The sequence below is a fragment of the Anas acuta genome, chromosome 12 (genome assembly GCF_963932015.1).
Source record: "Anas acuta chromosome 12, bAnaAcu1.1, whole genome shotgun sequence".
NCBI classification, from domain to species: Eukaryota; Metazoa; Chordata; class Aves; order Anseriformes; family Anatidae; genus Anas; species Anas acuta.
Window position 1 is genome coordinate 18,419,161 of NC_088990.1, and position 27,613 is coordinate 18,446,773.

General features: G+C 37.2%; 1 protein-coding gene across 4 annotated transcripts in view; it reads right to left on the reverse strand.

The window, feature by feature from the left end:
- TEX9 (testis expressed 9) overlaps positions 1-27,613 on the reverse strand; it is a 49,912-nt gene that overhangs the window by 2,953 nt on the left and 19,346 nt on the right. The window contains exons 1-12 of one of the 4 annotated variants that reach the window (XM_068696264.1): positions 20,413-20,652; positions 20,224-20,309; positions 19,195-19,258; positions 17,634-17,704; positions 13,985-14,033; positions 12,837-12,922; positions 11,178-11,356; positions 10,244-10,326; positions 7,711-7,884; positions 4,924-5,058; positions 4,361-4,495; positions 481-659 (exon numbers count right to left, since the gene is read on the reverse strand). In XM_068696264.1, coding sequence (XP_068552365.1) covers positions 582-659; positions 4,361-4,495; positions 4,924-5,058; positions 7,711-7,884; positions 10,244-10,326; positions 11,178-11,356; positions 12,837-12,922; positions 13,985-14,033; positions 17,634-17,704; positions 19,195-19,258; positions 20,224-20,309; positions 20,413-20,469 — 1,197 coding nt within the window. In that variant the 5' untranslated portion in view covers positions 20,470-20,652 and the 3' untranslated portion in view covers positions 481-581. Of the gene's footprint in view, positions 1-480; positions 660-4,360; positions 4,496-4,923; positions 5,059-7,710; positions 7,885-10,243; positions 10,327-11,177; positions 11,357-12,836; positions 12,923-13,984; positions 14,034-17,633; positions 17,705-19,194; positions 19,259-20,223; positions 20,310-20,412; positions 20,653-27,613 lie in introns of those variants that run through there. The other 3 variants (XM_068696261.1, XM_068696263.1, XM_068696262.1) reach the window with 3 other exon arrangements.

Sequence of the window (27,613 nt, forward strand, 5' to 3'; positions counted from 1 at the left end):
AAAGAGGCAAGTTTTTTTACTTTGACTAAATAAAGTAGAAATTTTGAACAATACAATTCTTTCAGATCTATAGAATCAGCCTGGACATTGAGGGGCAATTCTCAGGTATGTTTTTGCCACTCAGGCTGTAAGATGAACAACTAAAACAAGTTAATGAATGTTTTCACAGAAGAGCTGTTAATGGTTGAAAAGGACATGACATTTTTGTTAACTTGTTTCCATTGCAATAAGGAATTTTCTAAGACTAAACGCTGACTTCTCTTTGGACTGAGCATTACCTTATCTAACAAACATTTCTGAATACTAAAACAAACAAAAATGATAACAGTTCCCTTGTTGGAATCTTGCTTGCATTCTCAGTGCCTCTGCTCACCACAGAATGGACAGTTTGACTTGAAGCTTAGCAATTTGTATTTCAAGTGATACTGCAACATAAACTAGCAGGCTTCTAAGAGTTAAATAATTTCAACATAAGCAGAATCAACAAAAAACAAATCACTGTGATTTATTAACAAACATTTTTAGTGCCAAAAGGCTGTCTCATCTGACTTGTATTTCGAACAGTTTTTTTTTTTATTGAATCAGTAATTTCCCCACTCAAGAGCTTTCATGAATTCCTCTTCAGTAAAAGAAAGCATCTTAGCAGCTTCAATGTGCATCTCGAAAGAAATAAAAGAAATCAGGATCAGAAGACAAGCCAGTGCGAATGACTAATATAAAGTCCTGTGTTACTGAGATAGCTGAAAGGGGTTTCAAATTTGTTCATATTTCCTGCAAAATTCTCAGTTTTTAGTGTAAGGATATTGCGGTTAATTTTATGCTAAATAATGCAACCTCACCTCTAGTCAAGTGGGATCAGTAGTTTTTCTTAGTTCTTTGTATTACTTTAAAAATACGTTTTAACAGGGCACGGAAATTACCAGAAAACTGACACCTCCCGTGACCTCTAAAAAAACATCTGAGAAACTGCGTATACGTTCTTTCAAGCTGATCAATATTCAGGTAACTTTAAAGCTAAACACGTCATTGATTCATTCACAGTACTAATGCTTCTAAAATGCATGATTTAATGTTAAGTGAGTATTTTAGCAAAGGAATACAGTACCAGTAACAAAGAGCATAATCAGCATAAAACAAAGCATAACATTAATACACCTTGAGAGATATCTGGAGCAGACTACTCTGTTATATTGCCCTGTATCTGGGGTTCATTATGGCATGTCTATATAGGATATAGCATATTATATAGGATACTTTAAATGGCACCTTGAGTGGAACAAACAGAACTTTAGAACTTATTAAAAACTTATTATTTTCTGTTTAAAAAAAATAATGTAATTGCTTGGAAGAACGTCATCCAGGTGACTGTGGAGAGAACAAGTACTAAATGGCTTACACATTTGCACAGAGCTGCCAATCAGAAAGGCACAGCAGCCAGGAAGCCCTGCAAGCTCACTGGGTTGCAGCTGTTGTCACAGCATTAGCATGAATATGCCACATCCCCACACTGCAATAGCCTCTCTTTACTTACCAACACTGCAAGTGGCAAGGACCATGTCCTATCTAAGCAGTTCTCATTCAGAATGCACTTTTTAATAGAATAGCTATGTTTTAAAGAACAGGAAACAGGTCTGGTCTACAAGGTATCTGATTTTTTTCTCACTATACAGACACATCCTCAGTTCCAAACAACAAAGAAGCCTAAGCAATTCCCACTGATAGTGTAGCGCCCTCCAGCTCTGCAAAACCCAGACGAACTCCCTAATTTCCTTTTAAAACTAGGATTTTCTATGAGTTTCTCTCTTTCAAAGCAAGCAGAGAATGGTCTAAAGAGTCCAGTTTGGACACCAACACCTCCTTGCTGCCAGCTGCAACTTATCCTACTACTTTGTGTAGTTTCGCCTTTATTTTTCTTCATGTGGTAGCAGCATATCATAGCATATCCTCACCTCCAGACTATCTATACCTGCTTTGTGCATCTCACTATACATGAATACTACACCAATGACCCAAACTAGGTTTTCCTCATTAATTCAACAACAGGTTGATGTAAAATTAACCTGAAGGTCTTCTGGTGATTATGCATATGGGCCTCAGCTGAGTGTTAGTGCACTTCCCAGCTCCTGCTGCTGCCAGGTATAAAAGGCAGTGTCAGTACCATTTTCTTTCAGGTTTTTCTACTTGTTGCCTGTTCTGAAAGGTCAACGATTAAAAACATCCTTTTTCTGTGAGTACATAATGTTTTTAATAACAGAAGATAAGTTGTTTACTATCTGCAGTTCTCTTATGGTATTCATATTTTTAAAAAAATGTGTTAAGTTTCGTTTTGTTTTTTTAAGTATTTTAAACTATTTTTTTAAAATGTATGGTTTATCTGATACTATGTTTCTGGCTCAGTCAAACAGAAACACTGTCCCTGGACACACGTTTCAGTGACACGCATTTCATGTTCCAGAGGACAGCGAGCTAGCTCATGGAAATGATCTCTTGAGTGAATGCTACATTTTGTTGTTGTTGTTTTCAAAATAACATTAAAGAGCTAGAAAGGCCAGACAAGGCTAAGCTAGTAGCATTTCTGTTAGATGAATTCCCAAGATTTCCTCTTAATTCTGTTACTGCCAGAAAAACTTTTCTACTGCAAGTACATGAGCAGTCCCAGTTGTTCTTATTCCAACTCTCTGTACTCCTTTGTCCCGTGTTGGAGATGTATTCCAAATTCAAGGGTGTATTTCCCCACTGCAGTTCTCCGTTCTTGGAGTAAGTATGTGCGTGTTGTTTTATCAAGTTGCCACTTCATACAGGGCTGTTCTTTCTCTCTGGAGGCTCAACAACTTCACAAGTGTTTACAAAGTGTCTGGTGATCACTGCAGCACTCAGAAGGGCACATATTCTACTTTCTTACTGTAAAGGCTAGTCCTTCTAAGATCCTTCTGCTCAACAAGTCGCCATTACTTGCTTTCTTTAGCTGACAGCTGTGGTTTGAGTGCAAAAAGCAGAGCCTTAACTCTATCACTGATACTTTCTTCCTACTACACTCTGCAGTTACTGGGATTGATAAAGATTCAGCAGTGAGCAGAGTGAACCCCTCTACCAGGTTAAGAGCCTATCTAGAGAACTCTGAAGTACAGAGCTCTGCAAACCTTCCATGCAACATCAGAAGGAAAACCAATACAAGTAACAACACGTGAACCTAACGCAGTCCTTTGAGGGAGAAGTGTGACAGAACTCTGAGACCTACATGCATTGACAGTAAGGGGAGAGACTTTCTGATTTGGGCAACATCTCTTAATGCATCTTCCTTTCAATGTAATTTGCTTTCATGAAAACCTACGGGTTCTTTCAATTTGTTCCATGAAAGCTCATTTGATAGGTGTATGCTGAAAATGTATTTGGTATTTGGACACTGCAGAGTGGATAAACGCATTTTTCAAAGTGTTTCAGGAACAGTCTTCACCAGTGATTCCATTCAACACGAATTTTTAGCAAGTATTTTACTACCTACTCTATATTCAATTTCAGCTTCACATACTAAAGAAAGCTGAAAGCAGAAGCCCCTGTCCTTCTTTCTATGCCCTCAGAGAGGAAGTGAAGGAGATATTAAAAGAATATACAAACAAACGACTTCCAAAATAAGGCTAGGTGCCAGTGTCATGTAGACAGGAAACCAATGTGGCCACGTAGATGTCATTGTGACGCCAAGAATGCATGACATTCCAGCAGTTAGAGAAGGACGTAGATCAACTCCCATCCTTGACTCTAGTAAATTCACACCTAGGCTAAATACTCTTCCCCTCACCCACTCCTCTTTTTTTTTTTTTTTGTGACACACAGGGAGATCTGCACTTAGGCAGATTTGTACATGTGTACAAAGAAGCAGTATTAATTGCAAAGGATGCACTTTGAGAATCCAGGAACAATGTGAGTCTGAAATGTAATGCCTTAATCCTGGGCGGGTGCTATATTATAGCTGATGACATACAAGTAATATGCTGGAGGAAAAAACAAAAAAAGCCTCACATGCTAAAATGGATTCTATTGATACAGCACTGCAGGGAGCTGCTGTTACAACCTGAACAATATTTATTCTTGAACATATATTCTTTGTCTCCAAGCTCGTCAGTAGTAATCTTTTTACCATAACAGGATATGTTCCAAATTAGGAATGGAGTCAATTCAAAAGAGGACCAGCTTTTACTTTAAAGAAAAACGTTGGCAACATGTGCTAATAAAAGCTGCTGTTCCTTTGTATTCCAACTTCCTGGTCTTGGGGCTCTAGCTTACATGTATGTGAATACGTAACTTGACAACAGACAAATTCAATTAAGAGTTATCTGAAATACAACAGCATTTGTGTCCTTACCTTTTGTCTCTTTAAAATATCAATTAACTTGAGCTGCTTTTTGAAACCTGCAATTAGCTCTCCTTTTTCTTTCTGCAGTTTCTTGTTTTCTGTTTTTAATTCTTCAATTGCTTTGAGTTCTTGGTTAACTACATCCTACCATGGGAAGAAAATGAGAAATAGATTGTTCAAGTGAAGCTTTAACCAGAGAAACTTGGCATAATGTAACAAAATGACAAATAGTAGCCACAAATGACATTTCAGAAAAGCAAATGGATGCATCAAAATTAATAATGTGATTTGCCTGTGTTTTTATTAGTTGTGTATGTTTACTTCCCCCCCTTTCTAGGGACATCTATTATCCAAAAAAAAAAAGGCAAAAAAAAAATGAGAGGCTATCATTTTCTTCTATGCATTTCTTCCTCCAGCAGTATCATCAGAGATAAGTTATCAAGCCCCTTGATGACTTGCTGTTAGTTACTTATGGGACAGTCTGTAAAGGACACCGTACTTCCAAAGCTATTTGTCTCATGTCAGCAATATTGAGTAATCACAAATTGAAACTTTCTTCTGAACCACTGTACCTTGTTACTTTGCTTCAGTTTATTAAGCTCCACTTTATATCTTTCTGCTTCTTCCAAGGCCCTATTTAAGCGAACCTCTGTTGCACTCTGACTGGTTGCAGCCTGCTTTTGAACACGCTTTAAATGCTCTAGTTCCTATGTAGGAAGAAAAGGTTAAAAACAAATGTTATGAATCATGGTATTTTAATGAATACCACACAACCAAGACATTTGCAGCAAGGCTCATCCCTGAGAACTTAACAGACTTCTGTGGCCTGTGAATAGAATCAAAGACCATTAATACTACTGTTATCCCCTTTTTCCCTCCTCCTTTTAAATCCTGAAAAGTCTTTCTAAGCTCTCTTTTAGCATTCTCTTAGAGTATTGTGGAGCTGATCATGGAAGTCCACAGGATTGATACAGGAGACCACTGCTATGCCCAGTCTGAAAAATGGGGAAAAGTGCTGCCATGTTCAGGCTGTGGCAGACTTCAGAGCAGTGGCTAGTATTTGCAACTGCTTCTTTACCTCTTTTTCTCACAGCTTATCACATGTAATTACAAACTAGAAGTTAAAACAACCTACCCTAATGCCTCAGGGTAGTAACTATTTCATCTAGCAGAAAATAGTTCATCCAGTGTTTATGGCAACAATCAAAACAGTTCCCTCTTATCTCTGATGAGGGTATTTCATAGTGCTGTAAGTGGGGAAATAAGAAAAAGAGACTAAGCTGAGAAACAGAGTAACGAGATTAAAGATCAGAGAATACAGATAAAAGACAAAGTAGAAGAAATAAACAATTCTGGCAGAAAGAGCACATCTTGTCATTTGTGAAAAAGAAATAGATTTTTTTTTTTTAAAGTGTATCAAATTTTGTGTACAGAAAGATTATTTTAAACAAACTGAGGTTGGGGGAGCGTCTTATTTTTAACCCTTTACTCTTAGGCTCTCATGTTCTGAGCAGTTGTTCCATTTCCTTAATTCCACACAAGCTCTTGTGGTGGTTACTTTAAGTAACCATCAGTTATTCAAGAAATACACTTTAGTATGCTTATATTGCACCCAGGTACACATCTAATTGACAAGTATAACCAAAAAAAAGAAAAAAAAAGATAAATTATGACTGGACTGGGTCTTTCTGGGAAGCTGGAAATCTTCTCCAAAATGGATGAAGAGGAGAGCAAGCTGCATCTCACTAACTTTTCAAAATGGTATTGGTGAATCCACCTCCCCAGCAGCTGGCAAAGATGTTGCTTCAACTTTTTTTGTTGTTGTTGCTACCCCCATCCCCCATAAAACACTTGAGAGAAGATGTTTAACATTGATTTTCTTCAAGGCAAGCCATAAAATCCCTGCACAAAGTCAGGGTTAAGAGCAAAAGTTTGATGTTTCCCTAAACTTTATATGACATTATAATTAATTTGAATTAACAAGTGGGAGAGAACATAGGGGAAATAATATTCTTCCAACCAGGCAGCAAACAGAAAATGGTGATAATGCTTATTAGATCACCTAGATGAGGGCAGATGCTTAGAAGATAAGAGTCAGGGAGACCAAAAAGCAGAAGAATGAAACAGAAATAAATTAATTACAATGTTTCAGGTAAACTGTGAAAACTTGGTGAAACTCTTTGCCTAGGTACATACAAATAAAGCAACTGGGAGATTAATGAAGTTGCTTAAATTGCTGAGAATCTAAGCAAACTTGGAATAGAGACCATATTTTGGATATGGTAGCTGTACAGCAGATGTGAATCAAATTTTAATTGCAATGGATGCATCATAAATGGTGGGATAAATTTTCTAACTGTGAATATGCAAGAACCAACATACATTTTCCTGACAGAATCAACAATCAAGGTACATACCTGAGTGAACTCAAAATCTCCAAGTATCTGCGCAGAAACTACACACAAGCTTAGCACATTCTAGTTTTAAAATGCCAGGACTTCGTAACACTAAGACGAAAGAACACCTATACAGTTGCATAGTGCAGTACAATGGAGGTATAATGAGGCTTTGTTAAGCTACAGGTTGCGTTCTGCTTTCCCCACATTCCTGACTGTAACGTTCCTGGTTACATTACATCCATTATACAATACTATATGTAGTACAGGATTTTGATGTCACCCTCTCTAGCTCTCAGTAATTAAAGAAAAACACATGCTGCTCTTCGATGAAGTTCCAAACAAACAAAGCTGGGTATACAGGCCATCTGCTGTAACTAGGCACGTATACAATTCTGCACGAGGCCTGCAGGAGGAGCCAGGTTAATTTTGATACATCCAAATTGGAGTGGCTGATTTTCAAATAGTCCATTTCAAAGAATAAAGAGACATCCTTTCCTTTACCTGCAGAGGATACTAAAATGACCTGCAGTTTTTGTTTTTTTTTTTTTAATTTTTTTTTAAAAACTTCCACCAGGTTCTGCAATTTACCACAAGAGCATCATTAATTTTTAGCAACTACAATTAAAACCAGAAAAATACAATTTCCCTGTATTTTCAAGATTTCTTTATGGCTTTGACAGCAGTCTCACAAAAGATGGCTTTGTCTCCTGCAGATCTTTCACACAATTTTAAAATACAGAATATACGATAGTAGAAACAGAAGAAAAACAATTAACAAAATGTCATTTCTTCTTTCTACAAAGTGATTAGACCATATTAAGATACATTTTCTAAGACTGTTACCAAAGATTGAAATGCTAATGAGATCTTTGGATACTAATCTGCAAAACTAGCCCGAAGAGGGTGATTCAATGCTTTTTTTCCCTTTCATGAGATAAATGAGACTAATATTTGCAATACCTTTCCTAGTGCAATGACCTCTTGTTGTAATCCTTCACTTTTTTTGTTTGCTTCTTGTGACAACATTTTGTACTTTTCATTCTGTGACTGTTGCACGCTGATTGTTCGTTGCAGCCTAGTCTTTTCTTCCTCGGTATCCTTAAGACGAGACTTTAAACTCTGATTTTCATCATCCTGTTTGACAGCAATTAGCAAAAACAAAAAACAAATTAAAATGTTGCAAGGAAGCAGTAGAATATTGTGATAGTAATATTTCGTAAATAAAACTACAAGTATATATATTGTAGATATAATATTTTTTTAAATGCTGTTATTTTAAAATTTTTAGATGGTGATAGATTTCACAATGCTTTGTAGACAAACTAAAGAAACAACAGATCATGAGTTTACCAGAGCAGTACTTCAAAAAATATTTTTCTGCTCATCCAATTTTCTGCAGTCTTTAAGTTAGGACTGTCTTGTAGTAATACATAAAACATGTAGTTTCTTGTAACACAAAGGCTGTGAGAACCATCAGAATGTTATGGAATTATATGAATAACAATGGCACATAGATATTTCATGACATTTTTGTGAGAATAGCTAAATGCACACAATTAGGAAAAAATCTAGCAAAAAGAAGGGCATATAATTACTGATAATCCATCCTTTATGTTTTAAAGGATTACCTGGTTTTGACTTAAAAGCAAGCTAATGTTCCAGGATGCATCAAGTATTCAAATCCAGGTTTCTCTCAACATAAAGTGAATCCTGTACTAGCTTCATGACCTACTGGCAATTATATCCCACATTAAGCCTTATAATTTAAAGGCATTTTACATTTATAACCTTTTAAACACTGCAAGTGAATACTAATGTAGGTTATTTCAGAGCTACGTTATGCCCTTCATTTCTTTACCAAAAACATAAGAAGGCATGCATAGAAAGTGGAGTTTCTATTAAAAAAAAAAAAAAAAAAAATCAAGAGTCTCTCCTACCCTCCCAGCCCACAGCAATACATGCTTCTCACATAGGAAATGGGTTCTTTATCTTGAGTGTTTGGTGACCATATGCACCTCAGATATTCCCAGATATTCCCATTTTTTATATTTAAAACAGGTTTCCTTATAATAATTGTACTGTGAATTGAAGCAAAACTCACAGTCTGTCTCGAGGCTTTGCAAGTATGTTCTTCCTGAGGCCTTCAGAATGTAATAAAGTTATTTTCACACCACAGAAACTACATACAGAGTCGTATGGAAGCAGAAGTAGGTATGAGGTTTTCTCCTGTCATCTGCTAGAGTAACTGAACTCCATAGTATTTTTGTCATGGAATGCTGAAGTTCTATAGCTACTGACAAAATGGTGTTTAATCTGAAAGTGAAAGTGTCTTGAAAAGCTGATGTTACAGCCTTTTTCTGATCACAGCATAGATATATTAAAATGCCAAAGTAACCACATTGATAAATATTAAATATGGTCTCAAGTACAGATATAAAATATCAAAATCTAATTCCTTCTACAGATTTTCTCTAGGTACCTATCTCCAAAACAATTTTAATATCATCCTGCTTCTTAACTCTCACTCAAAACTTGGAGAGAAAAAAACATGGGTGGTTTGGCATGTGTTCTGAATGTCATCATAAATTTGGGCCTGGGGAAAAGGAGGAAAAAAACATTCTGAAGTTAAGAGACCAGTCAACAATAATGTAATTGTAAAAAAAAAAAAAAAAAAAAAAAAAAAAGGCAAGTTAGTTCAAAATCCTTGCTTGGTTCCAAATGCATGAAAAAGAGGCGATCCCTCTGGCAGACAGACAAGAACTATTTCAGGTTTTACCTTTCTAGAGGTGTAGAGGTGTTCTGAGCATCACCTGAAAGTATATTGCCAGACAGTGTAGATCAAAAAACTCTTTTGTAGTACACTGTAGCAGAAAGATACCAGTACAGTCTCCCCTTTCCTTAAATTCATAAGGTGATTCACTAAACATATAGTCCCAAATGCAGTCCTTCACAGCAAGAATGGTGTCCTGAGAATGGGACAGCCTGATTTCTATTTTGATTACAATATTCCACTGAAAGTGGATCACAAATGAGCTGTTTCCACTTTTTTTTTTTTCCTCCTACCAAGGGCCCCCAGAGTACCTGACTAAATTTCACAAACTTAATTTACTTCTCATTCCATCCCTCTCCTTCTTTTACCCATCTCTGGGCACTACTCATCTTCCCTCTGTATATCATGGGTCTGTATTTTGACTCCTCCTCACTGCAGCACCACAGTGTCCCTACAGCTGGGGCACATCTTCAGTACTAATCATTCATTTCTGTCTCAAATTCTTCTTCATGAAGTATGCTTTAAAAGCTTATAGTTTAAGATTATGTTTATACAGAAATTACTATTCTTGATTCTTTTTTTTTTTAATAGAACCTGAGTTCTTTACTAACTGAAGAGAAAAAAAGGAAAAATAGCCTAATTAAAGATAAAGGGATTCTATTCTGATTATTTGTAAAAGGGGGATGTACTCTATTTCTACAGATAAGAAAACTCAGATCTTACCTTTTTCCTGCATTCACTCGCTAAGCTGTCCAGCTCTTCCTGCATAACATGTAGCTTGGCCTTAAGAAACCTGATTTGAGCTTCTGTGAACATAAAAATTTATTATTTAATACCCACAAGTACTCATGACTCAATGCAGAGAAGAGGCAAGACCAACATAAGAACAATTCGGTTTCATCATCTGGTTTTCAAAAACACACAATATTGACTGTTTATTAAGAGAAATAGGCAAGATAAAAGTAAGGTTTATAGATAAATGTTACAAGTTTCTCATTCTTAGAGTTGCTTTAGATAGATTTTTCTTTTTTAATGACTGAACACAGCACATTCAAACTGCAAGAGGCTCTTCTCAAAATAGAAAATTACTGGAAGCTTTTGTCATACTGTACATTATAGCATGTTTTGAGTTTAAAATCAAGGAAACTACATTGCAGGGCATGCCTACATTGCAATCAATCTGTAGCTGTAATTTGTGTAGTTACACAAAAAGTAATTTCATGCTGTTCACAACAAGGAATTACATGTAGACTGCACAACCCTCCTAACAGATTAATACCACTCCTACGCACCAGTGCACTTTCTGTGTACACATAAACACAAGTTTAGCATCATAGGATCATGTATTTTCATTTCCTGAGTGAAATGAATCAAGTTGTATCCACAAATCAACATATGTAAACATTCAAATGTCAACTCAGAAAGGAGGAGATGAGGATAAAAAAAATAAATCAGTTTTTCCTGTGGTTATTCCTATGTGATCTCATCTTTCTTTAGGACTGTATGAGAAGACAAACCTTTTTGTTTTACCATAATATAAATTAAGGACTTCAGAACTTTCCCTGTAATGTCTACTTCCCCACCCCACCCCCTAAAGAAACCATTACTAACAGTCAGGAAGTAAGAATAAAGTATGAAACCATATGAAGAAACCTACCTGCTCCAATTTCGTTTCCAACGTTTGGAATAATGTCATCATCTAGACAATCTGGCAAGCATCCTTTATCTAGTTTTTCTTCAATTTCACTTACTGTTTTTGCTAAAGAAAAATCTATGCAATCCTCCAGTACTGCAACATGATCAGCATTTTGTGCTTCCAGACTTCTTATTTCTGCACTAAAAAATAAATAAAAAATACACAAGCCCTAGATGTTAAATTTATAATTAAAAAAATACAAAGATATAGTATTTGCTATACCTAAAGCAACTTTGTTGCCATTGATGCATCTTAATATGAAAGAAAGCAACTTGCCATTTTCATTATGTAAAATACCTTTATTGTATTCCACATAATTACATCACTTCATGTATTACACCATGGGGGGCAGAGAAACAATATCACTTTCTGCTAAGCTTTTAGTATGGTGTTTTTCTCATCTGACAATTTCAAAACTAAATCAGAGTAAGAGAAACAAGCAGAAGAATGTTCTTTTGGTCTAAACTACTATCTTCAGCCTTAAATTTGACTATATCTTCCCCACGCTGTTAACTTCTCCAACTTGGTTCTCTCTACCTACATTCCCACCTTACTGTCACAACTCATACATCATTATGCCTGGGTAGGAAACTTTGTTAATCCTTACAGTTGCATACCAGAGCCTTTAATGACGTTGATGAACGCAACATACATGACACAGCTGCTACAGAGGCTATCTCCTCAGCTTTCTTTTATAAAACAATGACATTAGTTCCCACATCATGTGAAGCTCCTAAATCTTACTCTAATGTATCCTTATTACAACGCAGCCTCAAAACCCATGCCAGTTCACTTCTCCCACAACTCTGCGTTCATCTTAAAGGTTCTCTACCTGCACAGCTCTGTTTCTAAACCTCATGAGATGGTGCCATCACGACAGCCTCACCTGAGCCAAAGAGGAACAAATTATCCACAAGTGACTTCTAAAGCCTAAAAGATAATACTGGCCTGTGCTAATTTCACATTGTGCCGTCTTGCAGACAGTTTTCATCCTATTTTCTGAGTCTGTATTTTCTCTTGTAGCCGCTTTCATTTGCTCCCAAGATTTCTGTCATGACTTTTCTACTTTTCTTTTGTCCAGATCTCAAATTTTTGGTTATATGACCTCAAATTTGCTGTCTACAGAGCTGAAGCTTTTCAGCACTCGGTGAGAACCCCTGAAAGCTTTGATACTATTACCAACTCTTGTCCCATAAGCCCATGATTCACAAAAATAGCAGGGACCCTAGATAGCATCACATATCTGATCACTAATCAGCCTGCAGCACCAAAGTGTGCTCTCTCTCTAGTTGCCCCAGGTCTATCCCTCACAAGTGTGCTCATTAGGCATCCATTCACTGAAGGAGTTAGCAGCTTCACTGTTAGCCTTGAGAAGTGCTTGGGCAGAAAGCAACAGTTTAATTGTCATAATCTGCTGTTTGGGAATGATTTCAGGTGCTCCATGCAAGTAAACAGACAGCTACACGGTGGAGCTGACTACAGAGGAAACAGTTTGGTGCCTCTGTGTGATAAACCTATACACAGTAGCATATATGAATAAAAATAACCTGCAAGACAAAATCAGCAATTAAATATTTTATTATAAGCAAAGAAAAAAAAAAAAAGAGATACATAATATACCTTGAAGTTGTTCTTTTCCCCTTACTTCCAGAATATGGTCTATTCTGAGCCATGGGCGCGGAAGCACATTTCTTCTTGTTTAGTGGCTACAAAATTTTCCAGAAAGCAGTGATTTTAATCAGAAATTACTACTTGCTAGTATGTTTTTGTTTGTTTTCCCCTCCTTTTTCATATAGGAAAGTATCCCTGAATTTGAGTGAGAATGATTTTCAAAGCCTCACAATCTCAGGAGAGCACCAAATCTCTTCAGTTTTATTTGTACTAGTGCTTATCTTGCATGTTTTATGTCCATACGCCCAAACTATAACACGTCCAATAGTTACTTGCCTGTGGGACCTCTTTCAGACATACTCATAATAAATGAATGCATAAGCAAGGCTTTCAAATATTATTGAGACATTATTTGTCAACAGACTGCATTTCTTTGGACAGTGCTTATTATGGTTTCAATTTTTTTTTTAGAAGTATTATTTTAATGTTATAAATTCCCTGTAGAAAAAAAAAAAAAAAAAGATTAACAATATTTTCTTACTTTCGTCCAAGCAAATAATCTTCCAAAATTAGTTTTCTCTACTGTATAAATGACTGAAATCATTATAATCATAAATCTACTGTATAAATGACTGAAAACAACATTTTGGAAACTTTAGCTCACCTCCTAAAAGACTCAATGTAAATTGGAGGCTTTTGAGCTTTTACAGTTTGTTCCTAATCTCAATCCCCTTTTTCCACTTTATTTCCCTTGTTTTAAGTTATTTTGACTATTAGTTTATTAGTACAACTAGAAAACTGCAGCACTGCCTCTAATACTATCCTGAGCAAGGAAGACATGAAATTAGGTTCTAATATTTTGCACTTAGAATTGTTAAATTGATGTTCAAAGCACTGAACACTTCCATTAAGTGACAGATATGCTTTACAGAAGAGAAACTTAAAGAAATTAAATGTGGTAGAAGTCCACCTAGCTACAAGTGGCACTGCGGAAAAAAAATACTGGAAATGCTGGTCCATCTGTCCCTGCAGCACTCAGGTTTGAACATCATTTTTCTTCGGCTTCACACCCATTTAAGTCCCTTGTGTTGCACAATCTCAAAAACATAACTGATACGTGGAAGAGAAATGAACCAGGATAATTTTGACATTGATACCTTGGTATGTGAGTGTGTAAGACACGAAACTTCAGGAAAGAGTGGATCTCTGCAGGAACAAAAAAAGAAAATACACCGAATGCGTATATAAAACCATTTTAGGATAAAACTCCACCACCATCTGAATGAGGAGAGTAATGTTTTATATACCTACAATCAGCAATATGTAGGAACATCTACCAAGTTCAATCATCAGCTCACTCGCATTCTGTCATTCCATTCTGTCTCACTTGCCACGTAAATCACCCGGCGAGCCTGGGATGTTTATTCCAGTATGGTCTCCAACATAACAGTTTATTTATGTACTGCAATCTGAATCTCATCTCTTGCCATTCAGGTGACTGCAGCAAACATGGGGTTGTTTGATCCATGATTCCCTGCACCAGGGAGTACTTTGCCAGCTTGTGGAGCGTTAACAGCTTCAACAGCTGGACTGACAAACCATTATCAAAGATCACCAACAGTTCAGTGACTCACACACTTACCTGATATTCAAGCCTCTGAATTAAAGCAAAGAAAATGATGATATAAATCAGTGTCCTCTACATCCTAGGAGAGAGTGCCATAGTATGCTTAGATTGACTGCTGTTAAGTCAATGGACAGCGACTGTCAAGTGAATAAGAGATGGGAGTAATTTATACCCCCCCCCAAAAAAAAAAGCCTCAGAATTTTGTCTGAAATGCATATTACAAATACTGTATCCATTTTACAGATAAAAACCAGGAATGAAAGAGCAGCTTTCTTATCTGCTTATTTGGCTGGAAACCATACTTCTTAGCAACTAAACTTCAGGTTAAATGATTATTTTAAAATCTCTTGGAAGCAAGAATAAAGTATTAGCACGCTATATGCTATTAACTTCAAGTTTCTTGTCATACATATAATTTATTTTTAGCATCTGAGTTCTGTAGATCTGTATTAATGTACTGAAAGATGACTTTTTAATCACCTCTTACAACTTCTAGCTATTCAATTAACATGCAAGCTTATAAAAAGATAAATAAAAATATATGTAACAAAACTTAAAATCTAGGCACATCAAGTCACCTCAGTGATTTGGCTCAGCAGATTTGAGCAAATATTTACATCTTGTCTTTACAAATTTTAGACACCCATCAGTCATCAGCAAGAATTATCTGCACAAAGCTCCAGATTAATCAAAAAATCATCTGTGCGGTTGGCAACAGACTTCAAGAATAGGCTGATTAGTTTTTGTCTGTTTACCCTATTTTCCTCATGCCTCCCTCCTATTGGCTAGTTTCAGGAGTGTGTGGAAGGTGAGGATTTTCTGCCACAGAAATAAGTTGCATATTATTCTGAAAAATATGAAAATCCAGCACTTGATGCTGAGGAAAACAATATTCTTCTTTCCATCCATAGACTAATTTGATCCTACCATTTCTGCTGTCTCACGGCTGCCTTCACAAGACAAAAATGTAAAACAAAAGCCTCATTGTTCACTGAATTCCTCAAACTCATTTAATTTTTTTTTTCTTTTTGCACACAGATGACAATACATTTTTAAAGCCTTGTAATACATTTCTATAGTTGGTAAGTGAAATTAATGTTTAAAATCTGAAAAGGTATACAAGTAAACAGCTGGGCGATTGTGGTGACACTGAAACAGAAGCTAATGGTTAACAATTCCATCTCGGCATGTAAATACGAGGTGCATGTGCATGAGCAAACCCTTTGTTTGCTAATCCTATTCCAAGCCTATAGCGTGCCTGCCCATGCGCATACAGATCCCAGCGCCATGAGCCTGGCAATGCGCTGAAGAGTGAAAGTGTAAACAAGAGCTGATTTCAATGCAGTGTCTCTGGAGCGGCTTTGTCTCCATGTTATTCGAGTTTCTCTGCAAAAATTAAGCTATAAAATCCTGAATGACTTATTTTTAAAACACATGCTGACTTAGAGAGTGGCTTAAATATTTTTACCTTTTCTTTTTAACTTTTCTTACTATTTTTTTTGCACTTAACCTGTCTTTTTTTTTTCTGATTCTATTTCCTTCTTTGCTTCAACGTTTGCCGCTCTTTCCAGTTGCTTTAGCGTTCATTCTCCATAAAGCAAACAATGAAACTGGTTTCAAAATTATCTTAAGTGCTTCCTTTAGATTTGTGGCATATTTGCTTGCATAATTTTGGAAAAAAATATATTAAATACTTGGAGCTAATCTAATTGAATGGCCTCAATGTTCACTCATGGATGATCAGTGTGCCCAATTCTTTGCACACATTTCTATTTTTTTTTCCCACTACACCATGGGATTTCAATTCTTCTCTTACATAAATGTTTACTAGAACACAGACTGTGGTTGTTTTAAGACCTATTAATTTACGTAAGTAATTGGTAGATTAGCTGCTACTCTGATGTGCTAATTGCCAACATTTTCCTAATTATTTCAGCACTTCCATTTATTTCAAATGCATACAATCATAGCTGTTAACTCTCTTTGTCAGGCTGATTCCTCTGATCACATTACCTTATAAAACAGCCCTATAACCAAACTCTGGTTTGAAGTTCCTAAAAATCTTCTGTCCAGTAGTCAAAAGCCATCCAGCAGAACACAAAACTAAAGAAAGATCTAGAGTAAATTTGCAAAGCACAGCTATACTGATAATACATGTGGTTTTTGTTTTCTTCCTCACCTCCACAACTGACGCACACAGCCTCAAAACGGCTCAGGAATAATCATAATTACAGCAGTGAAGTTTTTTGCTGGTGTAGTCAGGCTTCCATCACAGACTCGTAGTCATTCATTTTTTGTGTACTGAAAAGCTTTCTTATGGTCATTGAAAACTTTTTTTCACTTTTACTTTGCACAAAAGTAATTAATTGATCATCTCTAGAAGACTTTCATATATACTACTTCAAAACCATTTCCCAACTGCAGCTTAACATTTGAAACAGCTTGTAGTCTGAACCTTGTATCTTTTTAGGAATCTGCCAGCTCAGATCTTTGATTAAACTGCATATTAGTGTATCTCAAATCCACCCACTTTGTGTGTTATCAATATATAATCCCTTGAACAACTGAGTAAATAATAATGCCCCTGAACATCTAAGTAAATATTGTCGGGTATCCAGTCTAGAGGTAACAAATTTGAACATACAGGCCAAAACCTCCAGCTGTGCCCAATTCATACAGACCAAAGGCATGTGGGCCTCAGAAGTGTAATGATATCCCAATACCAGAGGGTGGCAGCTGAAGGTTTGTCTATCTTCATTTTTTGTGTTGTTTTTTATCACACACTTCCTGTCCCACAAGCATTTAAGCCAAGTTAAATTAGAACGAAGAGAACCAGCATTTCTTTGTTTTATCAGCTGAACTGGTTACAAAATATCTACTGCTCAGTGTCTACTGGTTTGTACTGTAAAGAAGACTGCTACTTTTGCTCCTACTTTTACAGATGTCAGAGCTACTTAGCCTCCTAGATAGAGTATTTCAGCAAAATTAAGACTTCCTTGAAAACACAACGAATAGTTGTTTAGTATCAATTATTTCAAATAGCATAAAATCCAGACTCCACTAATACAGTATGCTGCAAAAATAAGACAAAACTGGAGCACAAATAGGGCAAGTCAAGGTGTGCAGATCATGGCCAAAGATTCGCCATGAATTATACAAAGCAATTGTGAAGCACATACCTCTGTCTGTCATCTTCATGTAACTGAGTTTGTACTGAAATTGGTCTAGATAGTGTCTCCTGTTGGCTTTTCTTTATTAAAAAGAAAAAAAAAAAAGACAGTATAAATCATTAAAGATTAAATATAAATTCTTAAATCACAGATCACAACTATACTCTATGGAAAAAAACGGAAACTTTACCATAGAAATGAATTTTTCAAACATAGGAAAAGATAGCTAGAAATTAAAATACCGCTGATATCCCCAAGCATTTATTTCTGTTCCACAACATGTAATTACTGCCTTTTTACCATAAAACTTTTGCCCAACTTATCATCTGAGATGCTGTTACCCTTTCTTATTTTTTTCTGAAATGGAAAAGCAAATGCAGAGCAGGTGAAACAAATTTTCAATTTTATTTATTTTAGAGTAACCCTTAAAAATAAATCTTTGTTTTATTTTATGCAATACAGCTATAATTTGGACACTGATATGCTTTATGTACTTAAGAAAACAATTTAGCCTATCTAACACTGCACATTCAGCTAGCTTATGTTTCTAAGTTACAGTTAGAAAACATAACTAAATGCAGTTGTCCTGTTTAGTTTTTCTTTTTTAAACTTAGACTTGTTTTTCTTTTGTTGTTATATCTGTGCAGTCGGGCAGTGCTATGTGGTATATTAAGTGTCCCAAGAATATCTGATCTGCTGCTGCATTTAGAGGAGGGGAAAAAAGTGGTTTTGTTGCTGCTGTTTTTCTAAAGGGAAGAAACTAGATGCTATTTTGGATGTTTCACCTGCTTCTGCTCAAATGCCAAGCAGTTAACCTCAGTTTATCAGAGCTCAAGAGGGCAACATGTTTTCATAGGACACAAAAATGAAGTTTCAACAGTAGACAAACTACATGTATCTTTCCAGAATATTTAAGGATTTGGGTTCTAGGCCTTTTCTGAAGTGTGACATTATAATAAATATTTCTAATATTCAGAGCACCTTCTCTGAACCGTTTTGGGTATAAACCAGACCACCCCTGCTCCCTTTTTCATAATTTGCCCAATTTTAATATAAAAATTGGTACACGGCCAAAACAATTTTAAAAGATACTACCAACAAACAGGAAATTTTTCTGTTTTAAGAAAGCTTCCTTTTAACTAACTACATATTTTCTTTTTGTTATTCTTTATATTCCTTTCAGCTTGAACAATGTAGATCTTATTTCACTAGGATTATTGCAGAAGTATCTGTTTTTCAAATACTAAAATAACATTTTATTTAAGACATGGAAACATCTGCAGACACTTTACTTAAACTTCATAAAATGTTCTTATGTGATTTTATGTATAAATCTGCACAAGTGTTCTATGCATTTGTGAACATCTACCTACCTGATGAACTTACACAAAAATTATTCCTGCATGTGTCTTTAGTAGACATTCACAATTTTGAAGGAAGTAAAGTTTAGACTGAATTTGAAACCAAAATACCTTTAGTTGTCATGGTCTAAATAATTTCTTTTGAAACTTGAACCTGTGTGCATGTGAACCAAGGCTAAGTTATGTAACAGTCTGCATAGCGTACTCACCATTACTTCTTCAGCCTGACGCACAAGTTTTTCTGTTTTTGCTTCTAATTCTGCATTCAGTCGCCTGAAAGTACAAATGCTTGTCAATGACTTTCTGAAAGATTTGAGGTATAGATGTAATTATGACAGTATCCGTCTTAACTAAATGAAATTGTAATAACTCCTACAAATGAACTACCAAATATACTTCAGGATATTATTCAAACTGATTCAACAGTTTCCTGGGTTTCTGTCAAATCTATAATAAAATACCATATACATATTCAACAGTAAGGTTTAGACTTTGATTCTGAGAGGGAAAGGGAGCCCCTTACTTTCTGTTATGTCATTGCTTAATACACATTTAGGTCTTCAATTCCTCAACACTTTTGTTTTTACTTATAATGCTTATCTTACGTGTACTTAGCAGCAGGGGTTGGGTCAGGAGTCACATACCTTTTAATTATATATTCATTTAATTGTATCACCATACATATACATAGATTAAAACATGCTCATGTTTTTGCATGTGTCATTTTATGGCTTTTCACGTAGTGTAACGGGACACTGGATCACCTCACTGCTTACAGGAGCTGGGAACTGAGAGGAAGGAGTGTGAGTGCTTTTACACCAGGGCAGCAAGGTGCTTTCTGGTCTCTAACTGGGGCTGCCTTTCGGGATCCTCGCGTCTCTCTGAAGCTTCAGAACTTTTAAGCCGTTTTTAAAACAGTCTTAAGCATTTAGATCTTCCTAACTTAAAAGTAATACCTCTTTTATTATTGTTTTTAAGCAGAAAAATCTAATGCCCATGAGTGACTTAAGGCCTAGCGCAGCAGTCAACCCCGATGCTCCTGTGCAAAACAGCGGTAGGAAGCTGCACTGCAGCAGCAGGAGGAAAAAAAAAAGTTCCAACCCCACTTTTAGTACTCTCATCCGTGCATTTGGTAAAAGCGGCTGAGAGATTCCGACGCTGGGGATGACCCGCAAGCCCCGCTGAGCTAGCGGGGTGCCGGTGAGGCGCTGAGGGACCGCCGCCCCCCGCCTCCTTACTTGTACTCCGCCTCCTTGGCCAGCAGCGCGCCGCTCACCACGCTGCTCCCAGCGGGCGGCGAGGGGCCGTCGGGCGCTCTCCGCACCTGCAGCGAGGATGAGTCAGAGAACGGGACGGGACGGGGCCCGGCCGGGCCGCCTGCCCCTCGCCGTGCCCGCCGCCCCGCGCCCGAGCCGCCGCCGCCTCACCCCGGGCATGGCGCTGCCGCTGCCCCGCCGGACCCCGCTCTTGCCGCCCGCCGCCATTTTGTTCGCGCGGCGGCTGCTGCGCGGCGTCGCCCTCGCCCGGGCAACCGGCGGGCGCCGCTCCCTCTCCGGCCCCGCTGCCGGCGTCTCTGTCGCCCCCACCGCGGGCCGTAGCCCTTGGCGAGTCTCTTCTGGCGCCGCTGGGTCCCGGGGGCGGGGGCAGTGCCCGTCGCGGCACGTTAGGGGCACTGCTGCAGGCGCGGGCAGCCACGTTTCGGCCCCGGCTTGGTCGGCCGTTTCCTCACACACACCGTGTCCGGAGCCCCCTGACACAGCCTGCGGCCTGAGGGGGACCGGCTCCCAGAGCAGAGGACAGGGACCAAGCGGCTCCCAGCATCGCTGGGCTGCCAAGAGTTTGGGTGAGGGAGAAGTGATGAGGTCTGAGGTGGCATTACACCCGTCATTGCACTAAATAGTTATTAGAACTCTGCCCTTAAGCCTTTTGGCCTCACGTATCATCCGTCATCACCTTTTCAATATGGCAATTGTTCCACTCCTACCCCGTTTACTGCACTCGTGCTCTCTCATCTGTGCATTTTCTGTTCTTAGTTTTCTGTGATTGTTGTCTCTTTTTAGCCTTGTCCTCCGCTATGTTTTTGAATCTTTCCATTATTTTTGTCCCTCACGCCCACGCTGTTTGATTTTGATGCATTTCTCCCTCCCAGTCAGCTACTGGCTCGTTCCCCTTTTCACACATGGTTTGTACTCCCACTCACCTGCTCATTCAGCTGTTTTCCTTTCACACGTTTCTAGATGATGATGCCCTACTGTTGATTTCCCTCCCTGGCAGTTTCTGAACCCTGCACCTCTGAGGAAGAATCAGAAAAGCACCATTCTGAGCTGCATTGAGCCTAAGGGTCAGAGATCTGGATCTGGATGGCCTTGATGGGGTTAGTTCATTAACATTTCTGTCTCTGCAACACATGTACAGTCACATATGTATATCTGGATGTCTATACAGTAACAATAGTATACCCTGAATTATATAGACTATGCTTTTAATGAAGAGATATGCACAGAAGAAATCACAGGGACTTAACTGATTAAACACAGAGGGGCCATATAGTTGAAGAATACTTCTGATTTCTGATATATAATACTTCTGAATACTTCTGATTTCTGCAGAAGTATTAGTTGCAAAACAGAAGAAATGCTTGGAGATTAACTTTGAGCACCAAGACATGAATTGTAATGGGATAAATGGCGATGAAATGAAAGACAGGACAAATGTGATTAGCGGAAGGCAAAAAATACAAATACCAATATAGAAAATGAAAGTGCTTAATGTTAACATTGGTATTGATACAAAGGGGAAAGGGATGAGCCTATGAAAAAGAAATTACAGAGCTTTTGGAAAAAACAGACAAGAATTCAGACCGTTACAGACTTTTTTTTTTTTTTTTTTTTGGTCAGTGAGAATGGCAAGAGGTTAATGGGTGGTGGCCTTTGAAAAACAAAATGCAGAATTTAACTCTAATGGTTAGGCTTTTGATTTGGAGAAACAAGGAAGAGAGAGGTCAATAGACGAAACTGGACCTGCACCAAGGGAAAGACAGGTTTTGTTAAGTAATAAATTGTCAATTCCAAGAGGGATTATAGCATCATAACCAAAATGAGGTTTTGGGGGACTTTAAGAGAAACAGAAAAGCTAGAGAATACCAACAAGGTGAAAGCTATAATGCCAATATGAAAGCTATAAGGATGAACATGCTCGTTCCAAATGGTAACAATTTTTTTTTTCAAAAGAAAAGTATTTTTTTTTCTTTTTGCAGACAAATATTTTGGTAAGATACCCACTGTTTTTGAAGTTTTCATCCAATATAACTGTATAAGATCATGACGTTAAAAATGGCATAAACATTAGTTAGAGGATCTCTGCTAGTTAGATATGCAGGCAACAAGATCACTGGTTGAGATTAGAGAGATTAGAGCCACTTTTTTTAGCTAGCTTTTAGCTAACTTGATAAACAAAAGTGGGGTAATTTATTGTATCATAAATGATTAAATATGTTAACAAACACAGCAACACAGTTCTTTTTGTGTAGAGCCCTCTGGGAATGATAACATACATACGTATTAGGATTGCAGATTTGCACATTTCTCTATGATCCACAACATGATTTATTTAATACGATTTATTTTATTGAAATATTTAAATCCAGTTGTACTGGATTTAAAATTCAACTACCTATATTTAAAATAATATGAAAAGATGAATATGTTTAGATAAGTATTTCTTGGTGAACTTTAAAGTATTTCTCCAGAGATGCAGAAAACAGAAATAAAGAGATTGTTATATTCTTTATCCCCTACTCCATTAAGGTTTTACCACTTTGATGTTGACTTGATGTGACCTTAACAGTTGTGGTTAATTCTATAATACTTAGTTGGTAACTGGGTAGAGAATAGGCTTATATTAGAAGGGACAACCAATAGCGAGATACTTACAGAGCTAGCAGAATTTATTTAATTTATCTGAAAAAAGCACTTGAAAACAAAACATTGGTATGGTCTGAGATTTATCTGACATTATTTGTTAGCAGATTCCCAGTTTCCCTTTAATCATTTCTAAAACGTTAACCTAAAAATCATGATTATAATACCACATTTTTGTCATTTTGAAACAGAGTTTGTATTTCAAATGGATCAATGTTTGTGATCATTTTGAGCAATAGTTGAGATCTATTGCTAGTATCCCTCCATGATTAGTGGTTGTAAATCTTCATTCTTCTGTAGCTTCCACGTACTGCATTATTTTTAATTTTATAAGGTTTCTTCAGGATGATGTTGTTCTCATAACCCAATGGCTCTAACAAAAATGCATGCATTCCAAGTTAAGTGGTTCACTGCATTGCCATTGTTGATCTTTCAGCAAAGGAGGAGGCAGATCATAGAACAAAAGAGCTCGATCAGTATAGCTGGTAGGAGTGGTTCAGGACAGAAGGGTATGTGTTGCTGATATGCTGTTAGAATAGTTTATTGCAGAAGACAGCTGAGGATCAATATACAGTGTTTGCTTTTGATTAGATCAAAGAACATGCATTATTTGTTACCTATGGCCCTCTTCTTTCTGCAAGCACAAGTGTGGACTACTTTCCTTTTCAAAATAAAAATATAAAAACTTGAGTTTTATATATTAACCTGTTATTTTTACAAGTTTAGATTTATTTTTTTTTCCTCCTAGTATATTCTTATTGGCTTAGTGTCTTCAACATTCATTATATAGAATTTTCCATGCCTCTCATAAAAGTTGTGACATTTAGTAGAGACTTCAATACCATCCATAGCTAACAGTGTAGGAAAGCACAGGATTTCCATGCATGTACATACTACTTGTCAGAAACAGAGGAACAATAGTGTTTGGAGAAGATGTTCCTCCATAAAAATCGTTGCTAATGCATCAGGTCAAAGAGACAGCAACTGATACCATTGCTGAAGTTGTGTTTTGTTTATTTTTAGGCCTGTGCTAAACAAATAGCCTAAATAGCATCATATGTATGCAAAAGGCTTACCATTTTTAGATCAACAATTACATTAAGGGTTGTATATTGTCCTTGGTAATGTGGTAGAACTAAATTCAATTAAACTCACATATATGAGAGAGGCCTGTGATAAAATATTACCTGAGTACAACTCTAGAAGGAAATGGCTTTTACAGGACTTACTGCAGCCTGTTGAACCCTCCATACTGGGAAAGAGGGATGCTTTACAGAGGCAAACTGTGTCATTCTTACGTGTATGCAAGTTTCTTTGACCAGTACAGTCTGTACTGCTTAGATTACCCAGCTCTGGGTTGAGCAGTCATGAATAGACTGTTTACTGCACTATGTTTACATTCTCAGCTCTGAATACTGGTACTTTTCTCAGTCAACACCCACGTTTTTAGGCAAGTGAATCCAAAGCAATCCAATCCACTCTCAAAGGAGGTCTGTGTTACTGGGGCTGCCTCTGTTGCAGCAGTGTGCCACACAACGCTGCCATATCTCGTGGTCCACGTGACATAAGCTGCCGTTCACACCATGCCTCTTATCTGCTTGCTTCACAAGCAGGGCATGCACAGGGAGCCTCACAGAGAACAAAAACCACAGCCTGTGCAGGCTGAACCAAGTAACAAGGAAGTAAACTAGAGACAGGCTGACTGTAGCACATGCAGACAGGCAAGGAATGTAAAGTTAACAGGCAATGTTCATCTATCTATCTATCTATCTATCTATCTATCTATCTATCTATCTATCTATCTATCCTAAATGTACCACAGAGGATGTCAAACTTGCATCCAATCCCATCATTGTAACAAGCCACTGCAACACTTGCACCCACCCACTTCACACTAGAATAGTTTCCCTACCTTAAATTTTTGTTTCATTTTTCTAGTTCCAATTTCCTGGAGGGGCAAGGAGGAAGAGCAGAATTTTGGAATGAATTATATGTGGAATTTCATATTTAGCAGTTTTCTGGAAAGTCGGGGGGGTTGGCTGCACTGACCCATCTTAGTTTTTACTTTAAAAGATAGAATTGGTATTTCGTACATACTCTGTGGAGTACTTCAGGAGTAGTAACAGCCAATCTCACCCCCAAATCAGGCTAATTTTAATAAAATACATAATTCTGTGCAATTACAGAGAAAATAATGAAAACTTGTTTACCAACGATCATTTTCAAACATTAGTGGAGTGGTAGGATCTAGACAACGTTAAGCTATTTAATCAATAACCCAGACACTGAGGGAATTCCCAGACAGCTGTTGGATTTTTCTCCCAAAATCAGTAACAATAATCCAGTGGTGTTTGAAATGGCATGATTGCATATTGTAATGTATTAAAATACCTTTTGTAATGTATAAAAATACATGCTGATATTTCCTCATGGCTCTCTAATTCCTCCACAAGTATTATTAATAGCCACGTATTTCTTATGGAAAAGCTGCTAACTGCTTGGGCATAGGAAGCCTGCAAAAAAATCTTTTGACTTTACCAGCAAATATCCTAAAACGGTTTACTGTTAGTATAGACTGTTATCACGTGTTTTTTAGTGTACTGACACTGATGGATGTTAGTTGTTATGCATCAAGTTGGTGTGGCAGAAGCAGAGGAGGTGTGCGTGAACAGACCACATGGATTTCAAGGGACAACAGGCCTGGGGGATGGGCAAGCTGACCTAGTAAGTCTTTTCCATCTCCAGTGCCTCCAGTTCTGCTTTCATACGGGTTTCGGTTTGATGGAAATATTTGTCTTGTTTCCAGTAGCTGTGTAGACACATACAACATCCAGTTGCTATGTTGTTCTAGATGATGATTATATAGCTGTAACTAGCTTGCTTAGGGTGTTCAGAATGCTGTTTACAAATACAAACATTTTTCTTTGTTCTTCTCTGCTTTGCTATTGGAGCTTACGTATTTCTGTGTCATCCTTTCTAACCTAATCCAAACAATAACCTTGGCTCAACAATTTAAACATATTGAATCCCCAAACAGAGTAGTTTTTCCTAGTAATACTCTGATTACAGCAGCTTTTATGTCTGAACAGGAAAGGACCTTAAACACTAAATCTCATCAGAACTGTAAAAAATAAGTGGTGAGCATCAGTCACATTTTCTTGAAATACCACAAGTCTTTCTTGAGGCCTAATCCTTTAATCTCTGGATTTTGGGCACTTCTGTTCTGATTACTAGGGATCAAAAGGTTTGGCAAATACTCTTCAGACCGTTCTTCAAAGTGGCCACTGTAATGTTACCAGGTTATGACAAGTTTATGATTTTTTTGTTGTAGTAGTAGCTGGTGGATTTTTTTTTTGGGGGGGGGGGGCAAAAACAAGCAAACCAAAGCCAAGAAAAACAAGATAATCCGTCTGTCTCACTGAAAATTAATAATTAAAAAGCACATGGTCCTCCAGTGTGGTGGTTCAGAAGATTCCAGAAGACAGCAACATCAAAGTAAGAGACCTATCTTTCACTGATGATGGGTATTCCTCCTTCTGCATAAGACATAACATTTTCTAGTTGATGGTACCCCTAAAGAGCTGCTAGGATGTATACAAACACTTTTCCTAGCTTGTTCCCAAAGCAACAATTCATTTTACTTAAATTAGAAATCTTACACTATTTCCTATCTGAAATGCTGTCATGTGTGAAGTTGCATTTAAAAAAAAGTGTTTTGCAACCTTAGACCACAATCAGTCCCTTAGACCTGGCCCTTAGATAATTCTGTCAAATGTTCTCTGGAAAAGTACACTTTTTTTTTTTTCTCTCCAAATCAGGTTATTTCTTCATCCTATTTTAAACAAAGGCTACATAAGTTGAAATAAATCAGTGATTCCTTCTTCCAAAATTTAATTTTCATTATAGAAAATCGGAAGTAACATAGGGCTAAATGTTTTCCCAAATATTTCTTACTTAATCACTGGAACTAAGACTGCCAGTTTATATGTTAGTTTCTCTGTCTAAAGAACACAATTCCATCTCCCTTAATTTTAAGGGAGGCAACAAGCTGCTATGAAGCAGAAATCACCTTTCAAAAGAATGGCATGCTACTGACATGGTAAACTTTGAAAAAGAAACCATCTTGTCACCCAGTGCAGAGCCCTGCAGTCACTACAGGAGCAAATGCAAATCTGGCCATGCTGTTCCTGCTGATCCCATTCATCATCATTAACCTGCATTTATTGTTACTGTCCGTGCTGTTGTCAGTGAGAAATATAATCATGTATTTAGTACCAACAACCATATAATCTGAAAGAGCCAAATACTCTTCTGTTCTTTTAATGCGTATTTTATTTGCATAGGTGTGTTGTGACTTGTATCCAATTCTTTTCCACTTGCAAGAGTATGTTCTGCGCATGCTATGCGGCATAAAAATTATTTAGAAAACACATTTTTTTTATTGTTGCTTTTATGAGACTTGCCACGTTGTATATTTGAGTGTGCATATCAAGGATGAATGCAGATGAAGTCTTAAAATCGCTGTGCCATGTTGACAACAGCAAACCAGGTCTGCCTTTTACTACTAACTTGTGTATTTTTATTAACTTTTCATTCAGTGCGGAGTAAGATGTAATCTAAAATATTTGGTGACTATAGTGTGGCATCACCGAGCAAATTAGTATTATCTAACAAGTACAAACAAGTTCTAATGTTTTAAAAGTGTCAG